The sequence below is a fragment of the Pongo abelii genome, chromosome 1 (genome assembly GCF_028885655.2).
Source record: "Pongo abelii isolate AG06213 chromosome 1, NHGRI_mPonAbe1-v2.0_pri, whole genome shotgun sequence".
Classification (NCBI taxonomy): Eukaryota; Metazoa; Chordata; class Mammalia; order Primates; family Hominidae; genus Pongo; species Pongo abelii.
In genome coordinates, this window is record NC_071985.2 from 181,637,211 (window position 1) to 181,663,082 (window position 25,872).

The 25,872-nt window shown below is 42.3% G+C and overlaps 1 protein-coding gene and 1 long non-coding RNA gene across 9 annotated transcripts in view; one reads left to right on the top strand and one right to left on the bottom strand.

The window, feature by feature from the left end:
* The window catches only part of OSBPL9 (oxysterol binding protein like 9), a 172,315-nt gene extending 165,864 nt beyond the window's left edge, over positions 1 to 6,451 (bottom strand). For 6 of the 8 annotated variants that reach the window (XM_009250060.4, XM_063712158.1, XM_054521254.2 and 3 more), the window contains exon 1: positions 6,094 to 6,273. In XM_009250060.4, the coding sequence (XP_009248335.2) occupies positions 6,094 to 6,258 (165 nt within the window). In that variant the 5' untranslated portion in view covers positions 6,259 to 6,273. 8 annotated transcript variants of the gene reach the window in all.
* Positions 591 to 23,538, top strand: LOC129059202 (uncharacterized). Its single transcript, XR_008524927.1, has 3 exons — positions 591 to 845; positions 23,197 to 23,291; positions 23,399 to 23,538. It is a non-coding gene; the product is annotated as an uncharacterized LOC129059202 (long non-coding RNA).
* The last annotated feature ends 2,334 nt before the right edge of the window (positions 23,539 to 25,872 follow it).

Genomic DNA, 25,872 nt, shown 5'->3' on the forward strand with positions numbered 1-25,872 from the left:
TAAGCATATTCCTATTTTAGAAACTTTTCCCCTCCATTCCACATTCCATGTCCTCTTTGCCCTTTCTACAATGAAACATCTTGAATAACCTCCATTCACTTCATATACTTCCTGCCTCCTCTTTACTCTTCAAGCCACTCCAACCTGCATTCCATACCTACTACTCCATGGAAACTGCTCTCCCTAGGAACATCAATGATGTTCATCAATCCAATGGATATGCTTTAGATCTCATCTATTTAATCCTTTCAGCAGTATTCAAGCCTATTTATTACTTCCACCTTGCCATCCATGACTGCCACATTCTTCTAGTTTGTCTCTTACATCTCTGGCATCCCTTTTCACTCTCCTGTGCAAGCTTTTTTCCTCTGCCAATCCCTTAAATTGTGATTGTGGTCGTTTAAAATTTGTCCACAAATTCTTTTCAAAAGATAAAGCCTAATTTCCCACCTCATGTGTGAAATTCCCATCCCCAGGAGCATGAGTGGAATTTAATGGCTTGTTTCTAATGAACAGAATAAGGCAGAAGTGGTGGTCTCTGACTAGGTCATAAAAGGGATTGAGGCTTCCTCTTTGCTCTCACTTGGATCACAGCCAGCTGCTCTGTCATGATGACACTTAAGCAGCTCAGTGGAGAGGCTACCTGGTGAGGAATGAGGCCACCTTCCAACAGCCAGCAAGGAACTGCGGCTTTCTGACAACAGCCATGTGAGTCATCGTGGAAGCTGATCCTCCTGCTCCAGTCGAGCCTTTCAGATGACTGCAGCACTGGCTAATATATTGACTACAACTTCATAAGAGACCCTGAGCCAGAACTCAAAGTTCTGACCCACGGAAACTATGAGGTAACAAACTGTTGTTTTAAATTGCTACGTTTTGGAGTAATCTGTCATAACGCAATAGATAACTAAATCCAGTGATATTTTCCAGAGTCCTATCCAAAGATCTCTATTCTACTCACTCTCTCGACTCTCCATATATGAAAAACTAATATTTATCTGCAGCCCAGATTTATTTTATGTTTTACTGACTGATAAGAGGATATGCAGCCCAGATTTTTGTCCTAAGCTCCAGACTATAACACATCTTTATGTCAATTTCAACATGCCCCAAAGCAACCACTTCTCTCCCCCAACCTGTTCTTCCTATCTTCCTTCTTATCATTCAACCAGCTCAAGCTGAAAACCTGGATGTCTTCAGACTCTTCCCCTTTCACTCACATCCAATCACTAAATCCCATCAAAAGCGACCTCCTGATTACTTCTCTGCAACCATATTCTTTAAAAAAAAAAACATTTCACCTGAACCTACTGATCAATTTTAACATCATAGAGAGACAAGCTAACATCATATGCCTCTTGATTTGATAGGTTCCACCTATATTCTTGCCCAAAAGAAAAAAAATAAATTTGATTAAGCTTTCAGCTCAAATTATCAATTTATATAGGAAATACAGAGGACAAAGGAACATGTTTAAACACACCAAAATGATGCTTCCAACAAAATCCAAAGTGCAGAAAATTCTACAGAGTAAATGACCTGGTGTCTTAGACAAATAAATGGCCAAGAAAAAAAGAGAGAGAACTAGAGATTAAAAGAGACTGTATAATTTTATATGCAGATCTTGTTTGGAATTCCGACTCAAACCAACTGGTAAGGAAGAAATGTTTGTGACATTCCAGGAAATTGAACAGACTGGATATTTGATATTAATAAATACTACTATTTAGCTGTAATAAAAGTGTTTTGATAACATTTTTTTGAAAATAGAAGGACCTTAACTTTCCTTCTTTCTTTTTTTTTTTTTTTTGAGACGGAGTCTCGCTTTGTCGCTCAGGCTGGAGTGCAGTGGGAACATCTCGGCTCACTGCAAACTCCACTTCCTGGTTCAAGTGATTCTCTTTGAAGGGAGAGGCTGAATTCTCGGCCTCCCAAGTAACTGGGATTACCGGCGCGGGCCACTGCCCCAGGCAAATTTTTGTATTTTTAGCAGAGATAGTGTTGGCCAGGCTAGTCTTGAATTCCTGACCTCAGGTGATCCCCCCGCCTCAGCCTCCCAAAGGGCTGGGATTACAGGTGTGAGCCACCATGCCTGGCCACATACTGAAATATTCACAAAGAAATAATAGTCTGGGATCTGCTCTAAAAATAATTCAATAGAGGAGGAAGCAGTTAATGGGAGTACTAGTAAAACAAGACTGGCCATATGTTGATACTTGTATAAGCTGGATGAAATGAATTCATTTTACTGTCCTCTTTACTTTCATGAATGTTAAAAATTTTCTATAATAGGCTGGGCACAGGGGCTCACGCCTGTAATCCCAACATTCTGGGAGGCTGAGGCAAGTGAATGCTTGAGCCCAGAAGTTCGAGGCCAGCCTCAGCAACATGGTGAAACCCCATCTCTACCAAAAATACAAAATTAACCAGTCTTATCAAAATAAATGAATAAATAAAATAGATTTAATTTTTTTAAATTTCTATAATAAAAGATTTTTCAATAATAAAAAAAAGTGCTTACAACACTGAAATAGCTCTCCACTGCCCTGGGGATAAAGTTCAAATTCCTTAACATGGTTTGCCAAGAAAGCCTTTCATTATCTATCCTCCTGCTTAGCTCCCCAGTTCATCTCTCACTGCTACCTACCTCACAGCCCAACCTCCAGAACTGACAAGCTGCTTACTCTTGTCTCCTCCAAAAAACTTTTATTCCCTTTGTCTCAAGCACTTTTCCCTCTCTGCTCATACGGCTAATCTCTGCTCATCATTCAAGTCAAAACAAACCTGCTTCTCCAAGGAAACCTTTCCTAACCCTCCAAGACTGAGTCAAGTAGCCCACCTATGTATCCCCCTGTGCTTCCTCTATCACAGCTCTTATCTGGTATGTCCCCCAACATATTATAGGTACCATGAGAGCATGAACAATTTCCATCTTATTTGCCACTTTAACCCCACTTCCTAACAAAGTGCCAGGCACACAATAGGTACTCAGTAACCTTTCATAAATTAACAAAAGGCACAAACTCCTCTAACTTTCTAAACTTCCAATTCCTCATAGATCTATACCTCCCCCAATTTCCTTCCTTCCATATCTTCTTTTGTGATCATGAGCCATATAAACAATTAGTTGCTCACATAGTGTTCCCAAATTTATATCCTTAGTTCTCCCTGGCCATTTCATCTAATAAATATTCAACTAAGGTGAGGCTTGTGTAAATCTATTCAGTTCACAGCAATCGCAATGATCCTAACTCAATCCTGAGATTACCTCAAGAACAATTCTCAGTAAGGCCAACTCTAAAGCAAGGTCACTCTAGTTTAGTTCAGGGTTTGCAGGACCACCCTAGAATATATTAACAACCACAGAGACAGACTACAGGCCAAGTGATTTTGGAAACAAGAAATAAAGTTATGCTATTCACTGCCTTGCTTGGAAGGCTACACAACTAATTCAGATATTCTTCCTGGAAGATGTAGCTACAAGTTATTAGCCGCATGCAAATCATTAATATGTTACCTTCAAATCCTTCAGAAGCCGAATGGACTGAAATAATGTCATGTGTGTGGAATTCATTGCCAATATCCAATGTGTCTCCTACCTTCCCTTTTAAGTAAATATCTATCCTTTTCCCCTCTTCACTAGACCTCCTCTAATTTGAGATTGGGTATCATTTTATTTTCACAAGATGGTACAACAATTGTCTGTTGTTTCTCTGTAAGCAAATACTTTAATATCAAGGAACTAGAAAAGAAAAAAAAATCTTCTAAACAGCCGTTAGTGAGAAATATGATACTTCCTTCCTCTGGCAAGGATAATATTTTAGGGAATCTAGTCTCAAAAAGAAGGATAAGTATTGAGGGGGGAAAAAAAGTATTTTTTTAAACCCTATATTTAGCCAGTAAGAAAGGAGATATTTGTCCAAGTATTCAAAAACCAAAAGGGCAACAAAGCAGAAAAAGGATACATGAAAGGAAGAAAAAGGGGAAAAAGGAAGATTCTTTCTAGGCTAGGCATTCTGAAGAAGCTCAGCTGGGGACCTCTCCAGTATGGTCCTAGATTCAGATCCACACAAATTTGGGATTTGTAAAGTAACTTAACTGCATAGTGTCACTCACTGAAATCACTCTATCTTGAACAGAGTTTACGGGATTTTCTGATTACTACATCTACTTAAACCCAATATTACTTTTCCTTTATCTAAGCCATGGCTTTCAAAATTCCAGAGTTTTCAGGATATAATATTCAGTTGCCTCTCTTTCATGCCTACCTAAAGACAATCTTGAACAATGTGTTTAAGACTCATTAAGGTTTAGTCTTTTTCCCTTTAAAAACTATGTAGAGAAAGAAAGCTGATAGTTGAAGGATGATGAAAGTAATACTTTTACTCTTGCAAGCTTGCCTTTAGTAACTCACAACTTACACTTTTCTCCTTCCTGTAGTGAAAGTGAAGTTTAGTAGAAAAAGTCAATAATTTGGCATCCTGATTCCATCACTTAGTGCTATGTGATGTTGAGCAAATGGCTTTAAAAGCCTGGAGCCTCAGATTTCAAAACTGTAACTGGGGATATTAAATGGAGATAATGAATAACCACCTTGCAGAGTTATTAGGAGTGAAATGAATTAAAGGACTCACCAAGCTAGTATATAAGCTCCAGAGAAGAGGAACAGTGAATGTCTTTTTTACTGTCTATTCTTGCTGGCATGAAAACGCACATAGCAGCTCAATGATATTTTTTAAATGAACAAATAAATTCAGTGTCCCCCTTCTCTCATCAACCTTAATCCTTCTTCCATAATCATGTTTTTCTTTCTGTCTTCTATTATTTTCTATAGCTTTCTGGGCATTCTATTTTGTCCTTTTAAGTATTTTCTTCCCTCATATCGGCTATCGTCAACTATACACCATTCAGAGAAAGTACCTTTCTAAGTAAGTTATCTCCCTAATACCACCTACTTTCCATATCGAATGCGATGAGGGTGGAGGGGATAGTCAAAACATAAGATTCAAGGCCGGACGCAGTGGCTCACGTCTGTAATCCCAGCACTTTGGGAGGCCGAGGCGGGTGGATCACCTGAGGTCAGGAGTTCAAGACCAGCCTGGCCAACATGGTGAAACCCCGTCTCTACTAAAAATACAAGAATTAGCAGGGTGTGGTGGCGCACGCCTGTGATCCCAGCTACTAGGGAGGCCAGAGGCAGGAGAATTGCTTGAACCCGAGAGGCGGAAGTTGCAGTGAGCCGAGATAATGCCACTGCACTCCAGCCTGGGCGACAAGGCGAGACTCCGTCTCAAAAAAAAAAACCACACACACACAAAACCACATAAGATTCATAGCAATTCATCTACTTGTCCATGGCCACCAACTCATGTTAACAACACTGAAGCCCTCAACCCAGAATATAACTGTAAGGGGACACTGCACTATCACTTGTCTCTCTTCGCTGACAAGAGTCTCGCGTGTAGGAAATCCTCGGCACTCAAAAGTTAAGGCGTCGTTTGAGCTCGCCTCCCGCTAAATAGAGGGATGCGTCCCTTGAATGAGACACACAACCTGAACCGACTGGAGGGATTTCGGACGCCCTGGTGTTGCCCGAGGGCTGGTCACTTTTGGACCTGTCCCGGCCCCTGTGGCCACTCCTCCGAGGAAGCAGAGCTCTTCAATCCCTGGAGGGAAGCTAAGGGGTGCGGCCGGCTACGGGGCCTTGGTGGGACAGTGTAAAGTCCATGACAACATATGAAGACAGCATGAACCGCACGACTGGACCTTTTAAGCCATGACTACGATCACTCTTATCCGCTCACAACCATGCCGGACCCCACTACCGCTTAATAGCGCACCCTAAAAAAGAAACTTGGCTCACCCCCAACCCATAAATCAGACAGCTAGTTTCTATTTATTGGCTGCGCCCCTCTCTCCCTCACCCTCATTGGCTATCCGAGACGTAAAGCCCTCCCCAACAAGGGAACCCTCGCGTACGGCGGCACCCCCAGACTAGCAACCTCAACCCAGCCACCTAAAACCCCGGTCCCCCACCTCCACCCAGGAAACGCGGCTCCGAGGCGCCTGGAGTTGTGCCCTCCAAGGACTCACCGTGTAGTAGGAGAGCAGTCCTGCATTGTAGTCCAGCACGAACCAACGGTACTGCCAGCCCTTCATCACGTTAGTCCATTTGCTCAGCGGCCCTTCCATGATGGACGCCATCTTGAGAGCCGCCAATGACAACAAACGGCCTGACGTCACTCGCCTATATGGCATTCAGCATGCGGGGGGCGGGGCCGCAGGGGGCGGGGCGGGTCCTGGGCGGGTCCTGGGCGGGTCCTGGGCGGTGCCGGCAGATGCTCCAGCGATCAAGTCAAACACGCTTTCTTAGGGCGCCTATTGTGTGTAGGACTCCATGCGAGGGATGCGAGAATGCAAACGTGAATATTCTATTAAGATTATTTATAATCTGTCATGGGATTAGAGTAAAGAAAAAAGATTATGAACATATTAATAATTTTACTGGCCATGATACCTTCCATTTCAAAAAGATTTCATATCTGATATTCATTTATGCATTGATTCCACAAATCCATTCATTTAATAAATATTCGCTGTTTTGCATTGATTCCACAAATCCATTCATTTAATAAATATTCGCTGTTTTGTGCTAGGCATTCTTCTAGGCATTGGGGATACAACAGAGCCTTCATGAAGGTGAGGGAAATGGTAAAATAAATAGTAAATTATATCGTACATTAAAAAATCATAAATGCTATGGAGAAAAACATAAGCAAGGAAGGAGAGAGCGCTGGGACTGCTATTTTAAATTCCCAAATAGGGAAGGCCTGAATGAAAAGGTAACTTTTAAGCAAAGACCTGAAGAAAGTGAAGGAGGGAGCCTGGTGGAAGAGCCTTCCAAGACGAAGGAATAGCAAATGCAAAGACCAAATGTTAGGAGTAAGCGTGGCATCTTGAGGGATCAACAAGGAGGTCAGTGTGCGTGGAGCAGTGAGCCAGGGAGAAAGTAGTGGGAGATAAGGTCAAAGAAGTAGGGATAGATCACTAACAGCCTACAAGGGCAATTTAAGTATTCATTGGCCGGGCGCGGTGGCTCGCGCCTGTAATCCCAGCACTTTGGGTGGCCGAGGCAGGCAGATCACTTGAGGTCAGGCGTTCGAGATCAGCCTGGCCAACATGGTGAAACCCCATATATACTAAATATACAAAAATTATCCGGGCATGGTGGCACACCCTGTGGTCCTAGCTGAGGCACAAGAATCACTTGAACCTCGGAGCCGAGATTGCATCACTGCACTCCAGCCTGGGTGACAGAGCCAGATTCTATCTCACACACACAAAAAAAAGGATTTATTGACCACCTACTATATCTAGGCACTGTTGGAGGTCCTGGGAATACGGCAGTGAATAAGCTGTCTCAGAGCTTAAATTCTGTGATGAAAGCAAACACTAAACAAATAAACAAGAAAAATATCCAATATTGATGAACACTGCAAATAATTTAATAAATTATTTTAATAGGAAGTCAATGGGTAGCTAATTTATACTGGGTGGTTAGGGCAGACCTCTTATGAAGTGGCTTTAAACTTAGATATGGAGGATAAGAAAAAGCCAGCCGTGCAAATATCAAGAGAAAGAGCTAAAAAGGAAACTAAAAGATGAGGCACTAGCTGGAAACGGAGGTGTGGTCAAGGGAAGGGCTTTCTTTGTCCTTTTTTAAAATTATTATTTAGATTGAAGACACTAGAGAATATTATTTTGCTGATTTTCAAGAGAGGGAAAAACTGGGGACATCCTAGAGAAAAGAGAGAATAGCAGCAGTGAAGCCCTTCATAAGATTGAGACCTCTTTTTGTGTTGGCGAAACACTGGAATAAAATATAAAAAAAGAAAGAAAGGAAAAGACTGAGAACCCAAGCCCAAGTGCAAAGGTTGACTTTTGATAGTAGCAGAGATACTTTATCCAAAGTAACAAGAAGGAAGAGCAGAGAGTATGGGTTCAGATACCAGTGGGTCAGTAGTTAGATGGTATAGAAATGAATGAGTTTCTGTTTCTTTTTTTTTTTTTTTTTTTTTTGAGACGGAGTTTCACTCTTATCGCCCAAGCTGGAGAGCAGTGGCACGATCTCGGCTCACTGCAACCTCCATCTCCCGGATTCAAGTGATTCTCTTGCCTCAGCCTTCCAGGTAGCTGGGATTACAGGCGCTCGCCACCATGCCTGGCTAACTTTTGTATTTTTAGTAGAGACGAGGTTTCACCATGTTGGCCAGGCTGGTCTCAAACTCCTGACCTCAGGTGATCCACCCACCTCGGCCTCCCAAAGTGTTGGGATTACAGGTGTGAGCCATTGCGCTGGGCCAAGTTTCTATTTCTAGTTTAGGAGAGGCTCAAAGCTTAGTAGTTAAGAATGCGGATCCTGGTGCCATAGTACCAGGGTTTTAATATCCAGATTCATCAGTTAGTAGCTATATGGCCTTAGGCAAGTTCGTTAACCTCTCTATGCCTCGGTGTCCCTTCTTTAAAATGTGAGTAACAATAGTAGCTGTCTACAAAGGTTGTTTCAAGGATTAAGTGAGCTCTTATGGGTAAAGAGCTTAGAACAGAGCCTGGTAGATAGTAAGCACTCAATTAATATTAGCTCTTATTCTGCAGTTATACAGGCAACAGGATAAATACATACATAAATAAATAAATAAATAAATATTAGTTCTTAGAATTTTCCCAAAGAAATGTGGTGTGGGCCGAGCTTGGTGGCTGACACCTGTAATCCCAGTGTTTTGGGAAGCTGAGGTGGGAGAATCGCTTCAGGCCAGGAGTTTGGGACCAGCCTGGGCAACATAGCGGGACCCCATCTCTAAAAAAAAAAAAAAATTTTAAATTTAAAAAATTTATTGGCTATGGTGGCACACATTTGTATTCCTACCTACACAGGAAGCTGAGGCAGGAGGATTGCTTGAGCCCAGGAGGTCAAGACTGCAGTGAGCCAAGATCACGTCACTGCACTCCAGCCTGAGTTGGATGCCAGAGTGAGACACTGTCTCTACAAGAAATGTGAAAAAGAAGTAAATAAGAATATATCTCTACAAGAAATTTGTAAAAGAAGTAAATAAGAGTATATCTGAAAGGGATAGCAGCCAAAAAAAATGAGCATCCTGTTTCTCCTTTCCTTTCTTTTCCTTGGGATAGCCTCTTTTCTACAGATTACAATTTAATAAAGGTTTCTGGGAATAAGGTAGACGTTTGGCATCTTCAAGAAAGCCAGGCCAGGCTCAGTGGCTCATGCCTGTAATCCCAGCACTTTGGGAATCCAAGGTGGGAGGACAGCTTGAGCCCAGGAGTTGCAGACCAGCCTGGGCAACAAAGTGAAACTCCTGGGCAACAAAGAACAGCCTGGACAACAAAGTGAGAGCCTGTCTCTACAAAAAATTTGAAAATTAGCGAGGTTGTGGTGGCGCATGTCTGTAGTACTAGCTACTTAGGGGGCTGAGGCAGGAGGATTGCTTGAGCCCAGGAGGTCAAGGATAAGTAAGCAGAGATCGCGCCACTGCACTCCAGCCTAGGCAAGGCAACAGATCAAGACCCTGTCTCAAAAAAAAAAAAAAAAAAAGAAAGAAAGAAAAGACAAGGCTTGGTTTAAGAGACATGGTTCCTATTCAGGAGCTAACCAGGACATGAACCATGCATGCAACTGAGTGTGGTACAAAGCCATTTCCCTTTCCTTTTGGATATATTTTTTCTTATTAATTCCATCATTTATTATCTACCCTATGCCAGGGACTGTGCCAGGAATGTTATATACCTTATCACATTTAATCATCACAATAACTCTGTGCGTATTTTAATCTCCACATTTTACAAATAAGGAAACTGAGATTCAAAGAAATGAACAAACTTACCCAGGTACCTAAGAGTATTAATTAGTGAATTAACGAGTATCTGAGTCCATATAAACACATACCTGTCTTTTCATCATGCTACATGGCCTCCTCAAAACACACTATACACTTCCTATAGAAACTTGATGTTCCAGACTAATCAGCAGAATAGCTCATGTTGTGGATGTCTTTTGGGATAAGCAAACTGTGGGGATCTTGAAACATCATGACTCAGATTGAGTTAAAAAATTCACATAGTGTTCATTAGTATCCCTCCATTAGCTTCTTAACAGCAGGAACCAGGCCTTATCTTTGTAGCCCTAGAAACTAGCCCAGTTCTTGGCACACAGAAGGTGCTTAATAATTATTGTTTGATCTGAATTATGTGTTCCATTGAAACTGACCAAAAAGTTTCAAGGATTGTGCTAAACTCCATCAGTTACATTGTTTCCTTTATTCCCCTCAACAATCCTTCAAGATTTGTACTATCACACCCGTTTTAAATATGAGGACACTAGAACACAGAGTTATTTAGTGGCTTGCCAAAAGTCACACAACTAGTAAACAGCAGAACCAGAATTAGAATCTAGGTCTTTGCATGCCAGATCCATTTCACCCCAGCAGCAAGCTATATCTGCATTATTTATGTATAAATGTCTTGATCACTTCTCAGTCATTTGGCTAAGATTAAGTGTAGTAAATAAATGTCTTGGACATGACACAGGCAACATCAACAACTTCTAAATCAGTTTTAACTTTCATCAGGGTCACCAGGCATCAGCAGGCTCTACTTAGCTTCAAATGTCAAAACACAGGTCATCAGGGAAAGCCAGGATCAAGTGCAATTCTTGACTCATAAAACCATGTCCATTTCCACAGCACTTTTTCTACATTCTACACAAAGTGTCAAACTACATTCTTTAAATAATTAGCTAAAGTTACACATGGTGGAGACACATCGGCTGTAGTTCCTACATTCCTCAGTGACTGACATCTTGTGGAACTGATGTGGCAGCTGATGCATAGCAGAAAAAGAGGATTAGACTCAGAACTGAAAGGTAGAGTCAATGTTAACTGTAAAACATCAAAAACTCGTCAAGGACAGGAGCTGGGACAGATTCATCCTGCCATTCAGAATATCAATAAATATTAAACTAAAGACATGATTTTTGAAAGACCATTCTGGCAGCAAAATTGAGGACAAAATGGAGAGGAGCAAGATGAGATAAGAAGACAAAGAGAGTTTTAAAAAGCTAATCAAGCAATAGAGAGTTTCAGTTTGGACAATGACAGCATGGATGAAGAATAGGAAAGATACTATTCTGTATATTTATTGAGAAACATTTTGGAGATAAGATTTTAAAACTCACTAAGCAATGGAATTAAATGAGGAGGGAGTGAGGAGAATCAGAGATAATACCAAGGTTTCTAACTTTTGTAACTGAATAATCATTTAGCCAAGTTTTGTTTTGTATGTATGTATTTATTCATTTATTTATTTAGAGACAGAGTCTCACTTGGTCACCCAGGCTAGAGTGCAGTAGTGCCATCTCAGCTCACTGCAACCTCCCTCTCCCAGGTCCAAGCGATTCTCCTGCCTCAGCCTCCTGAGTAGCTGGGACTACAGGCGCCCGCCACCATGCCCAGCTAATTTTTGTATTTTTAGTAGAGACGGGGTTTCACCATGTAGGCCAGGCTGGCCTCAAACTCCTCCCTCAGGTGATCCACCCCCTGCCCCTTAACCTTCCGGAGTATGGGATTACAGGCGTGAGCCACTGTGCCTGGCCTGTTTTGTTTTTAAAAAGGAAGAACAAGAATGGCTTGTGTTTCTCAATAGGAAGTTTCCTTCCTTTACACAGCTGTTTAGACCATTAATTTTTTCCCTTAGTTTCTAGCAAAAATGATTTCCAACTTTTCACAGCCAAGAGTGTAGGTACAAATTACTTCATAATGCATTCTGTTGTTGTTGGTTTGCTGTCTTCTCTTCCTAAACTTCACACCAACTGCTTTTTGTTATTGCTGTTATTGTTGTCATGTTTCTTAATTGGTATTTGTCAAGCATCAAATAAAACAACATTTCTAGAGTGTTGTTTTATTAAGGGAAAACACAGAAACCTACAAGACATTGACTGTCCTTTGCTGGGTGTAGAGGAAACAAGATCATGCTTATATTTGGGAGAAGCAAAATAAGGCATAGCCTGTTTTGTTCACAGTCCTGTTTTGTTTTTTTGGTTTTTTTTTTTTTCACCCTTTCCACTAGCTACAGAGCAAGAAAATGAAACATCAAGTTTAGGAAAAGCTATGATTTTCAGGCAAAAGAGAGTTGAGAAAGGGAGAGAAAATATTTTAGGAGATTTAGGTTCTGTAAGTGTTCTAAGGAAAGAAAAAGAGGAATGAACTGATCTTTTGTCTTCTCCTTCCAGTGTCCCCTTGGAGACCCACATCTCAGCTACCTTGGGCTTTAAACATTTTACAAACACCCTCCTTCACAGATGGAAGTGACCTTTCATTCTTTACAGCCCCATCTACACCCTGAACAAACATGTAACAGTGTCTGGGACAACCTATTGCATCTACTCATTGAGCTCCTGGTTCTCCTATCTCTTGGGTTCTTTGAGGACTCAGTCATATGTGCATCCACAGGCTTAGCACAGTGCCTCACGTAGACAACATGGAACAGAAAGCAGCAGGCAATCTGCTTAGCAGCAGCAGGCAATCTGAATAAAAGGGTCAGGGAAGGCTAGGGAAGCTGAATTGCCAGAAACCGTTTTTATTTACGCTTTGTACTTATTTGGGTTGGTTGAGAGGAGCTCATAGAGATTAGGGAGCTAATTCTCCCAAGCCACTCTCTTGAATAAATGATAGTCAAGGAAAAAGTAGCTTCTCCAGCTAAAATCTCATTGAGGTCAGTGACATATTCACCTCTCTATCTCCAATATAACAATACTGCCTGGGGCATAGCAGCCTGTGTTGAATGTTTGTGAAAATGATCTGAATTAAGGTTAGGAGTTCAAAACCAGCCTGGCCAACATGGTGAAACCCTGTCTCTACCAAAAATACAAAATTAGCTGGGCATGGTGGTGCACGCCTATAATCCCAGCTACTCAGGAGGCTGAGGCAGGAGAATTGTTGAACCTGGGAGGCAGAGGTTGCAGTGAGCAGAGATTGCGCCACCGTAGTCCAGTCGGGGCAACAGAGCAAGACTCTGTCTCAAAAACAACAACAACAACAACAACAAATATCAGTTCCTTTTTGAGAGTCTCTTTGGACACCCACACCTGTGCCCACCCCCAGATAGCACTAATCTTACCTTTACTATGTTCCACAGTGAATTACACATTCTAATTCAGGTAGCAATTATCTCACAGCGTCCTTAATGAGTTCATCCACAGTGTATTGTGACAAGAATATTCTACATTGTAAGATATGTGTGGCCGGGAGCGGTGACTCACGCCTGTAATCCCAGCACTTTGGGAGGCCGAGGCGGACAGATCACGAGGTCAGGAGTTCAAGACCAGCCTAGCCAACATGGTGAAACCCCATCTCTACTAAAGACACAAAAAATTAGCCGGGCATGGTGGCACATGCCTGTAATCCCAGCTACTCGGGAGGCTGAGGCAGGAGAATCGCTTGAACCCAGGAGGTGGAGGTTGTGGTGAGCCGAGATCACGCCACTGCACTCCAGCGTGGGCAACAAGAGTGAAACTCCATCTCAAAAAAAAAAAAAAAATTGACATTCAGCCGGCAAGTGGATATTCTAATTTGGAGCTCAAGAAATAAACCAGTGCTGGAATTACACATTTGAGTTTTAATCCAGAGGCGGTAGCTGGCCGGGAGTGGTGGTTCATGCCTATAATTACAGCACTTTGGGAGGTTGAGGCATGAGGCAGGAGGATCACTTGAAGCCAGGAGTCTGAGACCAGCCTGGGCAAGATAGCCAGACCCTGTCTCTACCAAAAAAAAAAAAAAAAAAAAAAGCCAGGCATGGTGGGACATACCTGTAGTTCCAGCTACTCAGGAAGCTGAAATTGGAGGAGCTCTTGAGCCCAAGTGGTTGAGGCTGCAGTGAGCCTTGATGGTGCCACTGCACTCCAGCCTGGGCGACAGAGTGACACCCTATCTCTAAAAAACAAAAAAAAGGAGAGAGAAGGTAGCTGAAGTTATGGGAAACATTGAGATCAGGGAACGTGGATAGAGTGTATGGTTCAGGATGGAACCCTAGAGGACAGCAAAATTTAAAGAAGAGGAAAAAGAAGAGAAACCAGGAAAAAAGATTAAGAATCAATAATTAGAATGGGGAAAAATGAGAGAGGCTTGAGAAAGCCAAGGCCTAGGGAAAATACTTCAAGATCAAATGCAGGAAATTAAGAGGCATTCTCCTTGGTGAACTCTATTTCTATGTGAATTAGGTCATTAACAGATAGGAAGGGGGAAGGGGAGGTCATAGAATTCGATAGTGAACTTTAAGAAGGTGATGAAGTGTAAAAGGCAAGAGGGAAGGGCTCTGTGAAGTGAAAAAAAAAGGGATGGAAGTAGCAATAAGGGTCCAGCTGAGTTTAAACATACAAACTATTGGTAGCATTGGCTTATCTTGTTTTGAATGGTTGAGAGATTATTTTTCCCCCAGCAATTCTCAGCAACCTGTGTCTAGGAACATAGGAGGTACATCACTAGAATTACCCAAGGTGAGAGAAATTTATAAGGTAGGTGGAGGAAGGAAGGAGTTGAGAATAGCTGGTTAGCCTATATGTTAGAGTAGGTAGTTAGGCAGACAAGAGCAGGGCAGGAAAGCGCCCCCACCCAGGAATGTCAGGTGACCATCAGATGATGGTCAGGAGATTGTTAAACTATCTCTCTAAAATAATCATTGAAGGCCAGGTGCAGTGGCTCATGCCTGTAATCCTAGCACTTTGGGAGGCTGAGGTGGGTGGATCACTACTTGAGGTCAGGAGTTTGAGACCAGCCTGGCCAACATGGTGAAACCCTTTCTCTACTAAAAATACACACACACACACACAAAAATTAGCTGGGCGTGGTGGCACACTCCTGTAATCCCAGCTACTGGGGAGGCTGAGGCAAGAGAATCACTTGAACCCAGGAGTCAGAGCTTGCAGTGAGCTGAGATTGCACCACTGCACTCTAGTCTGGGTGACAGAGTGAGACTCCATCTTAACAAATAAATAAATTAATTAAATAAAATAATAATTGGTCGCAGCTGGTGCCAGGGAAAGGCAGTCACCCAGCAGACAGAAGGCACTTGAAGCTGATGATCAGCAGCTTCCTGAGAAGATCTCAGGAGTTGGATGAGTGGGCTCAAGCATGTGCACTAAGAGGCAAAATGGTGGAATTTAACTTGTGTATGATCTTCCTCTAGGAACACTAGACTGGTAAGGGAAAAACGCCTTAAATGAGCATATGCTCAATTTCAGTAAATACAGTGTATGCGGCCCGCCCAAGTGCTGGCAGGCCAGTGTGCATGTGGACAGCCTGCACCAAGGAAAATCAAGAGAGGAGAGATGCAAGTCCTGGAACCAGGCCAATGTATAAAACCCCAAGTCAGGGGTCAGATGGAGCACTTGGATTTCTCAAGTCATCCACTTGGCCCTCTTCCAAGTGTACTTCCTTTCGTTCCTCCTCTAAAATTTTTTAATAAACTTTCATTCCTGCTCTAAAACTTGAGTCAGTCTCTCACTCTGCCATATTCCCCTTGGTCAAATTCTTTCCTCCAAGGAGGTGAGGATTGAGCTTGCTGCAAACCCGTATGGATTCACTGCTGCTAACAGATAGACATAGCTCATGAGATCTAGGCTGATTATGGCAGGAAAGGAGAATAGATAAGGAGGAAGAAGCCAAGAGATTGGATTGGATCTCCTTTGAGGTTAAAGAGAGATTTAGTGGGAATAAGACAGCTGGGAGGATGGAAAGTTGTGTGCGTATATACACACACGGTATGATTCCAATTTTATAAAAAATATACCTATCTACCCAGAAGATTACATAGATATACTACAGAAAAACATCTGTAGGCCAAGTATGGTGGCTCACGCCTGTAATCCTAGCTCTTTGGGAGGCTGAGCCGGGCAGATCACTTGAGGTCAGGAGTTTGAGACCAGCCTGGCCAATGGTGAAACCCCGTCTCTACTAAAAGTACAAAAATTAGCTGAGTGTGGTGGTGCACGCCTGTAATCCCAGCTACTCAGGAGGATGAGGCAGGAGAATCACTTGAATCCAGGAGAGGGAGGTTGCAGTGCGGAGACCGCGCCACTGCACTCCAGCCTGGTTGGCAGAGCATGACTCTGTCTCAAAAAAAAAAAAAAAGAAAAAGAAAAGAAAAAAAAACACCTGTAGTTTGTGGGATTATGGTTGGTTTTATGTTTTTTCTTTATACTTTTGTGTTTTCCAAATTTTCTTTTCTTTTTTTTTTGAGACGGAGTCTCATTCTGTCGCCCAGGCTGGAGTGCAGAGGCGCGATCTCGGCTCACTGCAAGCTCCGCCTCCTGGGTTCACGCCATTCTCCTGCCTCAGCCTCTCGAGTAGCTGGGACTACAGGCGCCCGCCACCATGCCCGGCTAATTTTTTTGTATTTTTAGGAGAGACAGGGTTTCACCGTATTAGCCAGGATGGTCTTGATCTCCTGACCTCGTGATCTGCCCGCCTCGGCCTCCCAAAGTGCTGAGATTACAGGCGTGAGCCACCGCGCCTGGCATGTTTTCCAAATTTTCTACAACTAACAGACATTGTACTTGTAACTACTTAAAAAGCCATTTTGTAAAGGATAAAAAATATATTTTAAAAAAGTACCACCCAGGTAATTATGTCAGCTCTGAATCTGCCAGGCATTTGCCATTTATAATCATATGCCTGCCTCCTTAAGGAGCTGAAATAAGCAAGCATTATTGTTCAAACAGGGACATCCTGTCAGATTGCAACAGCCTTCTGTGCCAACCAGAAGTCTTGCAGAATTCCCATGCCCTCTTCCTCATTTTATATCCACCTGGGTCCCCATAACTTAAAGACAAATCATCACAGCCATAAATTTGCAGTATATTAATTCACTACATTTTTCCAAGCAAGTAGCCTTCAATGAACAGCATTTCTATGCTGAATCCTAAAGTGCTAAAGATAGTGCTGAAGATACAGAGATCAGTCTTACGTAGTTCCTGTCCTCAAGGATCTCAGAGTCTGTGTTGCCGCACAGGGCAACACATGCCAAGCCAGGGGTAAACATGCTCTGGGCAAAGAGGGGCACCTAAACCAGCCTGCACTGGAATCACACAGCCTTTCCTTTCCATGTCCACTGCTACTTACTGGTCTCAAACCTGCACCATTTAATGCCTGGATTGCTACAGTAGCTTGGCGTTATCCACTCCGCTATTGCTACCTTAAACCTAGCCTCCACACTGACTGTGAGAGCCAGTCACATTTCTTTCTTTCTTTTCTTTCTTTCCTTCCTTCTTTTCTTTCTTTCTCTTCTTTCTTTCTCTTTTTTCTTTCTTTCTTTCCTTTCTTTCTTTTTATTTCTCTCTCTCTCTCTCTCTCTCACTCTCTTTCTTTCTTTGTTTCTTTCTTTTGAGATGGAGTCTAGCTCTGTACAGTGGCGTGATCTTGGCTCACTGCAACCTCCACCTCCCAGGTTCAAGCAATTCTCCTGTCTTAGCCTCCCGAGTAGCTGGGATTACAGGTGCCTGCCACCACGCCCAGCTAATTTTTGTATTTTTAGTGGAGACAGTGTTTCACTATGTTGGCCAGGCTGGTCTTGAACTCCTGACCTCGTGATCCGTCCACCTCAGCCTCCCAAAATGCTGGGATTACAAGCGTGAGCCACCGCGCCCGGCTGAGAGCCAGTCATATTTCTAAAGAAAAGATAAAATTTAATTCCTTACTTCCAGACTTATTTTTTGTGTCATTTATCTCCCCACCTCCAAATATGATACCAGTTCCCTAAATTCATGTCATTATTGATCCTTGGGACATTTCTGCTATTTCTGTCTTCTCTGTGTTGAATGTTTTTACTCCTCTATGTCTGGAAAATACCTACTCATCTTTCAGGACTCTATAAAAGTGTCTGTCATCTCTTCTATGAAGATTTTCTTCTTTATCTTCTTTTTTGTTTTTTGGAATGGGGTCTCACTATGTTGCCCAGGCTGGTCTCAAATTCCTGGACTCAAGCTGTCCTCCTGCCTCTGCCTCCCTAAGTGCTGGGATTGCAGGTGTGAGCCACTGCTCCTGGCTGATTTTCTTAATTTATCTCTCCAACTAGTTAGAAATCCCAGTTCCCTTATTTAAATGGCTCTTGTAGCACTTGTAATAATCTCCTGCCTTTATTGGCTTGCACATTTGTCTTGTTCATTAGATTGCAAACTCTTTAAGGAGAGGGGAATAATCTTATTCATCTCAGTATCCCAAATATCTAACTCAGGGGTTGGCAAACGTTTTCTATAAAATGTCAGATAGTAAAATATTTTAGGCTTTGAGGGCCAGATGTTCTTTATCAGAAACACCCAACTGTGCCATGTAGTAGGGCAAAAGCATAAGTGAATGGGCATGGCTGTGTTCCAATAAAACTTTATTTACAAAAACATGAAGCTAGGCCAGGTGCGGTGGCTCACGCCTGTAATCCGAGCACTTTGGGAGGCTGAGGCGGGTGGATCACCTGAGGTCAGGAGTTCAAGATTAGCCTGACCAACATGTGAAACCCCGTGTCTACTAAAAATACAAAAATTAGCCAAGTGTGGTGGCAGGCGCCTGTATTCCCAGCCACTTGGGAGGCTGAGGCAGGAGAATCACTTGAACCCGGGAGGCCGAGGTTGCAGTGAGCCAAGATGGCACCATTGTACTCCTGCCTGGGAGACAGAGCGAGACTCCTTCTCAAAAACAAACAAAGAAACCATGAAGCTAGCCATATTTGATCTTCAAAACCAGTCTGCTAATCCCTTTAGTGTATGATGGACTTACAATAAATACCTAATGAAAATTTTTTTTTTTTGAGACAGAGTCTCACTCTGTCGCCCAGGCGGGAGTATAATGGTGGGATCTTGGCTCACTGCAACCTCCGCCTCCCAGGTTCAAGTGATTCTCCTGCCTCAGCCTCCCGAGCAGTTGGGATTACAGGCACCCATCACCACACCTGGCTAATTTTTGTATTTTTAGTAGAGACAGGGTTTCATCATGTTGCTCAGGCTGGCCTTGCACTCCTGACCTCAGGTGATCCACCCACCTCAGCCTCCCAAAGTGCTGGGATTACAGGCGTGAGCCACTGTACCCAGCCCTAATGAATTTTTTAAAATGTAAAATGAAGTGGTAGAGGCAGTATTTGCATCCCATTATGTTCTGTAGCAGATGCTATTGGTTTCCTGTCCATATTTCCTGGCATTCACTTCTAGACACTGAAGGCTATTATAGGGAACATACGCAGCTCATTGCCTGAAGATTTTGGTTTTCTGTCTTTCTTTCTGACCAGGGAACATGCTTGGCCTGTGCACAGAGCAAGCTGGGAGTTTCGGAGACTTAATGTTATCAGAACCAATTATGTATAGGGAGTTGAATAATACCCCAATTTTCTCACCCCTCCATTGGGATACCCTGAATGTGCCCTGCACTGTCTCCCAGAGTTCTGCAGCATAATTGAGGTCCAGTTGCCCACTATGGTAACTAGCTTAATAATGTACACATTATTGACTATCTTCACTTCTGTCTTACTACCCAACTCCTACCCAGGTTTACTGATATCATATCCTAAATAATTTGCCTGCACTCCAACCCAAACCAAGATACATACTTTTTCTACTACATACACCACAGGGCTTAGCCAGAAGACCCTGGCTGAAATGTTTTTATTGCCTATAAAGAGAAATATATTAACTACTAGTATCTCCTAAAATATAGGCACAGAATAATACAACTACAATAAAAAAAGAAGAGGACTCTTAGAGACTAGAACATAGTATTCTATGGGTTAGGCTCTGCCATAACCCAGCTGTGTGACAGGGCAAATCACTTAACCTCTTTAAGATTTTGTCCACTTTCTAGGAAAGAGAGGCAGTACCATGCACCTCATTGGGTTTTTGTGAGGATGAAATAACATAAGGTACTTAAAATGTCCCATCCAGTTCCCTAAATAGAGCTGTAAGATCGTTTTCTCTCCAAATCTAAAAATCTTGTTCTCGGTTCTCATTCTCTTTGGCCTCAGTAAATTTACTTTATCTGTATACAATACTGTTATTCCTGATACTATTTTGTGCTTTTTTGTTTCACCAGCACATAACTTGTTTTCTTGTTTATATTGCTAGTTAACAAAAGCAGGAACTTTATCTTATGCTTATTCATACTTAAGTGAAATCATATATTTGAAAAGGGTTTGCAAACTGCAAAGTGTTTTTTTGTTTTTCTTTTGAGACAGGGTCTCACTCTGTTGCCCAGGGTGGAGTACAGTGGCACAATCATGGCTCACTGCAGCCTCAACCTCCTGAGCTCAAGTGATTCTCCCACCTCAACCTCACTGTAGCTGGAACTACAGGTGCATGCCATCATGCCCGGCTAATTTTTGTATTTTTTGCAGAGAAAGGGTTTTGCCATGTTTCTCAGGCTGACATTGAACTCCTAAACTCAAGTGATCCTCCTGCCTTGGCCTCCCAAAGTGGTGGGATTGCAGGTGTGAGCCACCACCCCAGCCCTAGTGTTTTGTTATTATTTACCTTATTCCATCAACATATTTTGAGCACCCACTGCATGCTAGTCCTTGTGCCAGGCATTGAGGATACAGAAAGAAGTAAGATTTGCTCTCTGATTCAAGAGTTTAGTTGGCTGGGTACAGCAGCTCATGCCTGTAATCCCACCACTTTGAGAGGCAGAGGCAGGAGAATCCCTTGAGCCCAGGAGTTTGAGACCAACTAGGGCAACATAGTGAGACACCCCACCGCCCCCCTCCTCGTCTCTACAAAAAAATTTTTTTTTAATCGGCTGGGTGTGGTGACTTGTGCCTGTAGTCTCAGCTACAAGGGAGGCTGAGGTGGGAGGATCCCTTGAGCCCAGGAGGTCAGGGTTCCAAAGGGCTGTGATTGTGCCACAGCACTCCAGCCTGGGCAACAAAGTAAGACCCAGTCTCAAAAAAAAAAAAAAAAAAAACAATTAAAAAAAAAAAAGTTTCATGAAAGAGACAGGTTATGAAAGTATATGAATAATTACCATACAGTGAGACGTGTTAGGGTAGAGGCATGATGGAAGAATTTTAAGAGCCCCAAGAATGGAACAATTGACTGGCCTGAGGGAGACAGCCAGGCAGACCGGATTCCATTTCTACCTCTGCTGTTTACTAGCAGAGAGATTTTGGCCAAGTTACTTAACCATTTAGACAGCAAGTTCTTGACCTAGGTACTGAGGATAAGAATACCTTCTGCACAAAATTGCCCTGAGGATTAAACAAGATGGTAAATGCAAAGGACTCAGCAAAGTGCTTGTACTTAATTGGTGTCCAATACAGGTGCATTTCTTTTCTTTTCTTCTTCCTAGGAAGGTAGGAAGGGCTTTCACAAGGAAAAGTATTTGAGCTGAGCTTACTGACATGAAACCTTTGCCTTCTTACTCAGGAAGAAGAAACTAATACTTGTAGAGTAGCTACTAGAAACAGGCACTCTCTTTGGGGTTTCCCAGAATGAAGAGGGGAAGAATATTCCATCAAAGAGAACAGTATAGGAAAAGGCAAAAGGCTTGATACTATTTATTGTGCATCTTCCAGATGTGATGGGACAAGTGAACCCATGGGGGAGATGAAGCTGAAGAGGGAGACCTGAGCAGGACTGGATAACCGCAAAGTTCTTTTCCTACCAATAGCTAGTGTTTGGAGTTTAAATGTCCAGCTAGCCCTGCAGAACCACAGACAAACTGTCTTTAGACCAAAGTTCTCACTGATCTGCAGGGTTTCAACCCTTAAGTGGAAGTATATCAATTACAAAGATCTAACCTCCTATCTAATTCCCAGGACTACACAGTAATTTCCCAAACATGGGCCTTAGTGCATAATTTATGCACTCATTTTGTAGCTTTGTAATTAAATCTGCAGAGGATTTGGAGCTACAGGGCAATGCTGGTACAACTCCCTGCATATGTAAATATACCAGGCTGAAGTATAGAATTGATGGTTTTGAACACATCCTTTTCCTACCTACATTGCTAATGACAGTGTTATGGCTGCAGTTAAGTGGGATGGATGCACTGAACAAATAAAAAATTAAAAAGCATGCTAACCGACCGATCCACATAATCCTTCCTGATCTGAATTCCTGTGACATTCAGGGTCTGTACCATCCATGACAGCTTTCTGATATCTATTATGTATGTCCTGAACTGTCCCCTGGGAGGTCTGGTGAACTAAATCTGATATTTATCAAGTGTTTACTGTACCCTGACACTATGTTAGTAATTTCACATTCATCTTTTTGAGTGCTTATTCTGTGCCAAGTGCTCCAGGTACACTGTGGAAAACAAATCGGACTTGGTTTCTGATCTTATGCAACTTCTAAGTACCTCAAGTAATCCTTATAATAACCCTTCAAGACCAAAATTTTACAGAGAGGGAAATGAGAACTAGATGAGGTTAATACTTGGCCCCAAAGCCGACTTACCCATTAGGCACAGTAGGCACAGTGCTTAGGGCCCATAATACTTACAGGAGCCTAAGAAAACATGTTTTAATTTTAATTTCTTTTAAAACCAGAAGAAAAAAATGAATATAATAATAATGAACATATAATAATGAATCCAGCCTGTTTTGTGTTTGTCTTTATGCTGATGCAGTCATAAATATATCTTTAAATACTTTTTTATGGAAGAAGGGGTCCATAAGGGCAAAAGTGCCTAGAGCCCACCAAAATCATGATATGGCCTCAATGAACTCAGGATCACCCAGTTGGTAATAGACAGAACAAAGTGAGGCATACCCTGTAAGCCTGACATCCCTTTCATTAGACATATCTAGAGGATAACTACTGTGCTTTTATATCTCTCCTAGTGCTAGGTTCATAGGGGTAGCGCCATAGTTATTGAATTAAATCACATTGAGTTAACCCAAAGTGCTTTATATAGTGGCGCTATGGTTTGAATGTATGTGTCCCTCCAAAATTCATATGTTGGAACTTAAACCCCAAGATGATGGTTTTGAGATGAAATGGGGCCTTTGGGAGGTGATTAAGCCATAAGAGCCCTGCTCTAATAGGTGGGATTAATGCCCTTATAAAAGAAGCTTCAGAGAGCAGCCTGGTCCCTCCATCTATTCTGCCACGTGAAGACACAACGTTCATCCCTTTTTGCCTTCTTCTTCCAGGTGAGGACACAGCAAGAGGCACCACCTTGGAAGCAGACAGCAGCTTTCAGAGAGCAGTTGACACCTTGATCTTGGATGTCCCAGCCTCCAGAACTGTGAGAAATAAATTTCTGTTCTTTATAAATTTCCCAGTCTTAGGTAATTTGTTATAGTAGCACAAATGGAGTAAGACAAGTGAATAATTAATAATATATTCTTACAGATTGAAGAAAACCCTGTGGATGCTGCAAATATCACATGGATTTTTTTCATCTGGAAAATAGACCTGAAAATAAAGTCTACACATTTTATCAGCTTGTAGCATTTTTGGATCAAAAGATTAAAACAGATATTGTTGCTTACAAATAAAGATGCTTATTTTTTACTACATATTAGACTTAAGACAAATCTCTGATCTAAGCATGATATTCTAAAAATTAATATAAATATGTGTATAATAATTTTTTTAAAATTCATCTATTCATTTAACATTCACTGTGCTAGGAACTTAGAATATAAAAACAAAGAAGCCACTGTGCTCACTGCCCTTGAGGAGCACATGGTAAACTCAATCTATCCTTTCACAGAAAATGAACAGACTCCATGGGAATGTAACCAAAGTAGTACAAGTGATTCCAGCTTACCAGAATTGAAACATAATACAATTTCTCACAAGGGCTAACACATTATGAACGTAACAGTGCTTGTTATAACAGAAGTCGTTGGTGTTTTGTTTTTTGTTTTAGAGGTGAGGTCTCAGTCTGTCACTGAGCCTGGAGTGCAGTGGCGTAATCATAGCTCACTGCAGCCTCGACCTCCTGGGCTGAAGTGATCTTCCAGCCTCATCCTCTTGAGTACCTAGGACTACAGTCATGCAGCACCACACTGAGCTAAGTTGCTAGTGTTAAATGAGCATTCCTAATGTTCTAATGTTCATCATGTCACACTTCTTTTTTTTTTGAGACAGAGTCTCACCTGTTGCCCAGGCTGGAATGCAATGGCACGATCTTGGCTTACTGCAACCTCTGTCTCCTGGGTTCAAGTGATTCTCCTGCCTCAGCCTCCTGAGTAGCTGGGATTACAGGGGTGCGCCACCATGCCCGGCTAATTTTTGTATTCTTAATAGAGACTGGGTTTCGCCATGTTGGCCAGGCTGGTCTCGAACTCCTGACCTCAGGTAATCTGCCTGCCTCAGCCTCCCAAAGTGCTAGGATTACAGGCGTGAGCCACCGTGCCCAGCCCATGTCATACTCCTTTTAAAACTGCACCCGACTAGTGCCTAGAGCAGCCATTCCCAACTAGTGGTCGAATTAGCACATGCGTGTGCGAGGGCACACACACACACACACACACACACACCAGGAGAGATATGGCAATGTCTGGAGACATTTTTAGTTGTCACAACTGTCAGGGGTTGGGCAGTGCTACTTGCATCTAATGAGTCAAAGCCAGAGACACTGCTAAGCATCCTACAATACAGCGGACAGCCCTCTACCCCCACCCCACTACCAGCACACACAGAATTATCTGGCCCCAAATGTCAATAGTGCTGATATTGAAAAACTCTGGCCCAGAGGAACTAAATCCAAACTCCTCCAGCTGGCATTCAAGGCCTGGGCTAGTTCGGCCCTGTTCCCCCTTTTCTCTTTATCTCCCTCTGCCTTGTTCTCTGGACACTCCATCTTCCCAGGAACCTTATGTTCCAGCTCTGTCAGACCGTCACAATATCTAAGAGTGATTAAGCACTTGGGCTCTGAAGTCAGACAGACCTGGCTGTGTATTCAGACTTTATTACTTGTCAGTTGTATATCCTCCATCTTAGAGACTCAGTTCCTTCTTCTGTAAAATTAGGAAAACAATAGTTATTTATATTGAGAGAATTACATGAGGTGATATAGGTAAAGTCATTTCACAATATCTGGTACATCTCTCTGCCTCTGTGCTCTTGCTGTTCTTGCCTTTATTAAGGCACCAAAACCAGGCTTCCTTGATCCTAAATTAGTTGCCTAAAGGTCCGTGTCCCTAACTGGCCTGAGAATTCCTGGAGAGCAAGGATTGAGTCCTATCTGTTTTTGTTTCCCCAGAACTTGGCATAGCACCCTGCACGTAGTGGTGATTAGTGAATATTAGTTGAATTGCAATTTTGACACTCCCTTTAAGAGAAGACCACCCTGCCAATGGACAAACAACCTAGAATTCTAAAGGAGGCTCTTATTTTTAGAGCCAGTCATTGTTTTCCCTGCTGCTTCCATTTTCTCTGCCCAACTCTCAGGGCTCGGGTTCTCTTCTTCGGTTCTGGGTACTTGGCATGGTTCTTGGCCAACTGCTCCTCTCTCTTAAAGATCTCATCTAGCTATGTGGCTTAAAATACCACTTATATACCTCCAAATTTATATTTGTAGCCAAGACCTCTTCTGTGGGATTATATGTGTGTGTGTGTGTGTGTATATATATGTATGTATATATATAGTGTATATATACTATAGTGTATATATACACTATATATATACATACATATATATACACACACACACACACACACACAATGTATATATACATATATTCCATAGGACTCTGATTGATGCAGGTTAATATATTTTAACTGTGTACTTGACATCCCGATTGATTATACACTGACATCCCAACTTAGCACACAGCAGCTAAAATGACCTTTTAAAAATATAATTCTGAAGATGT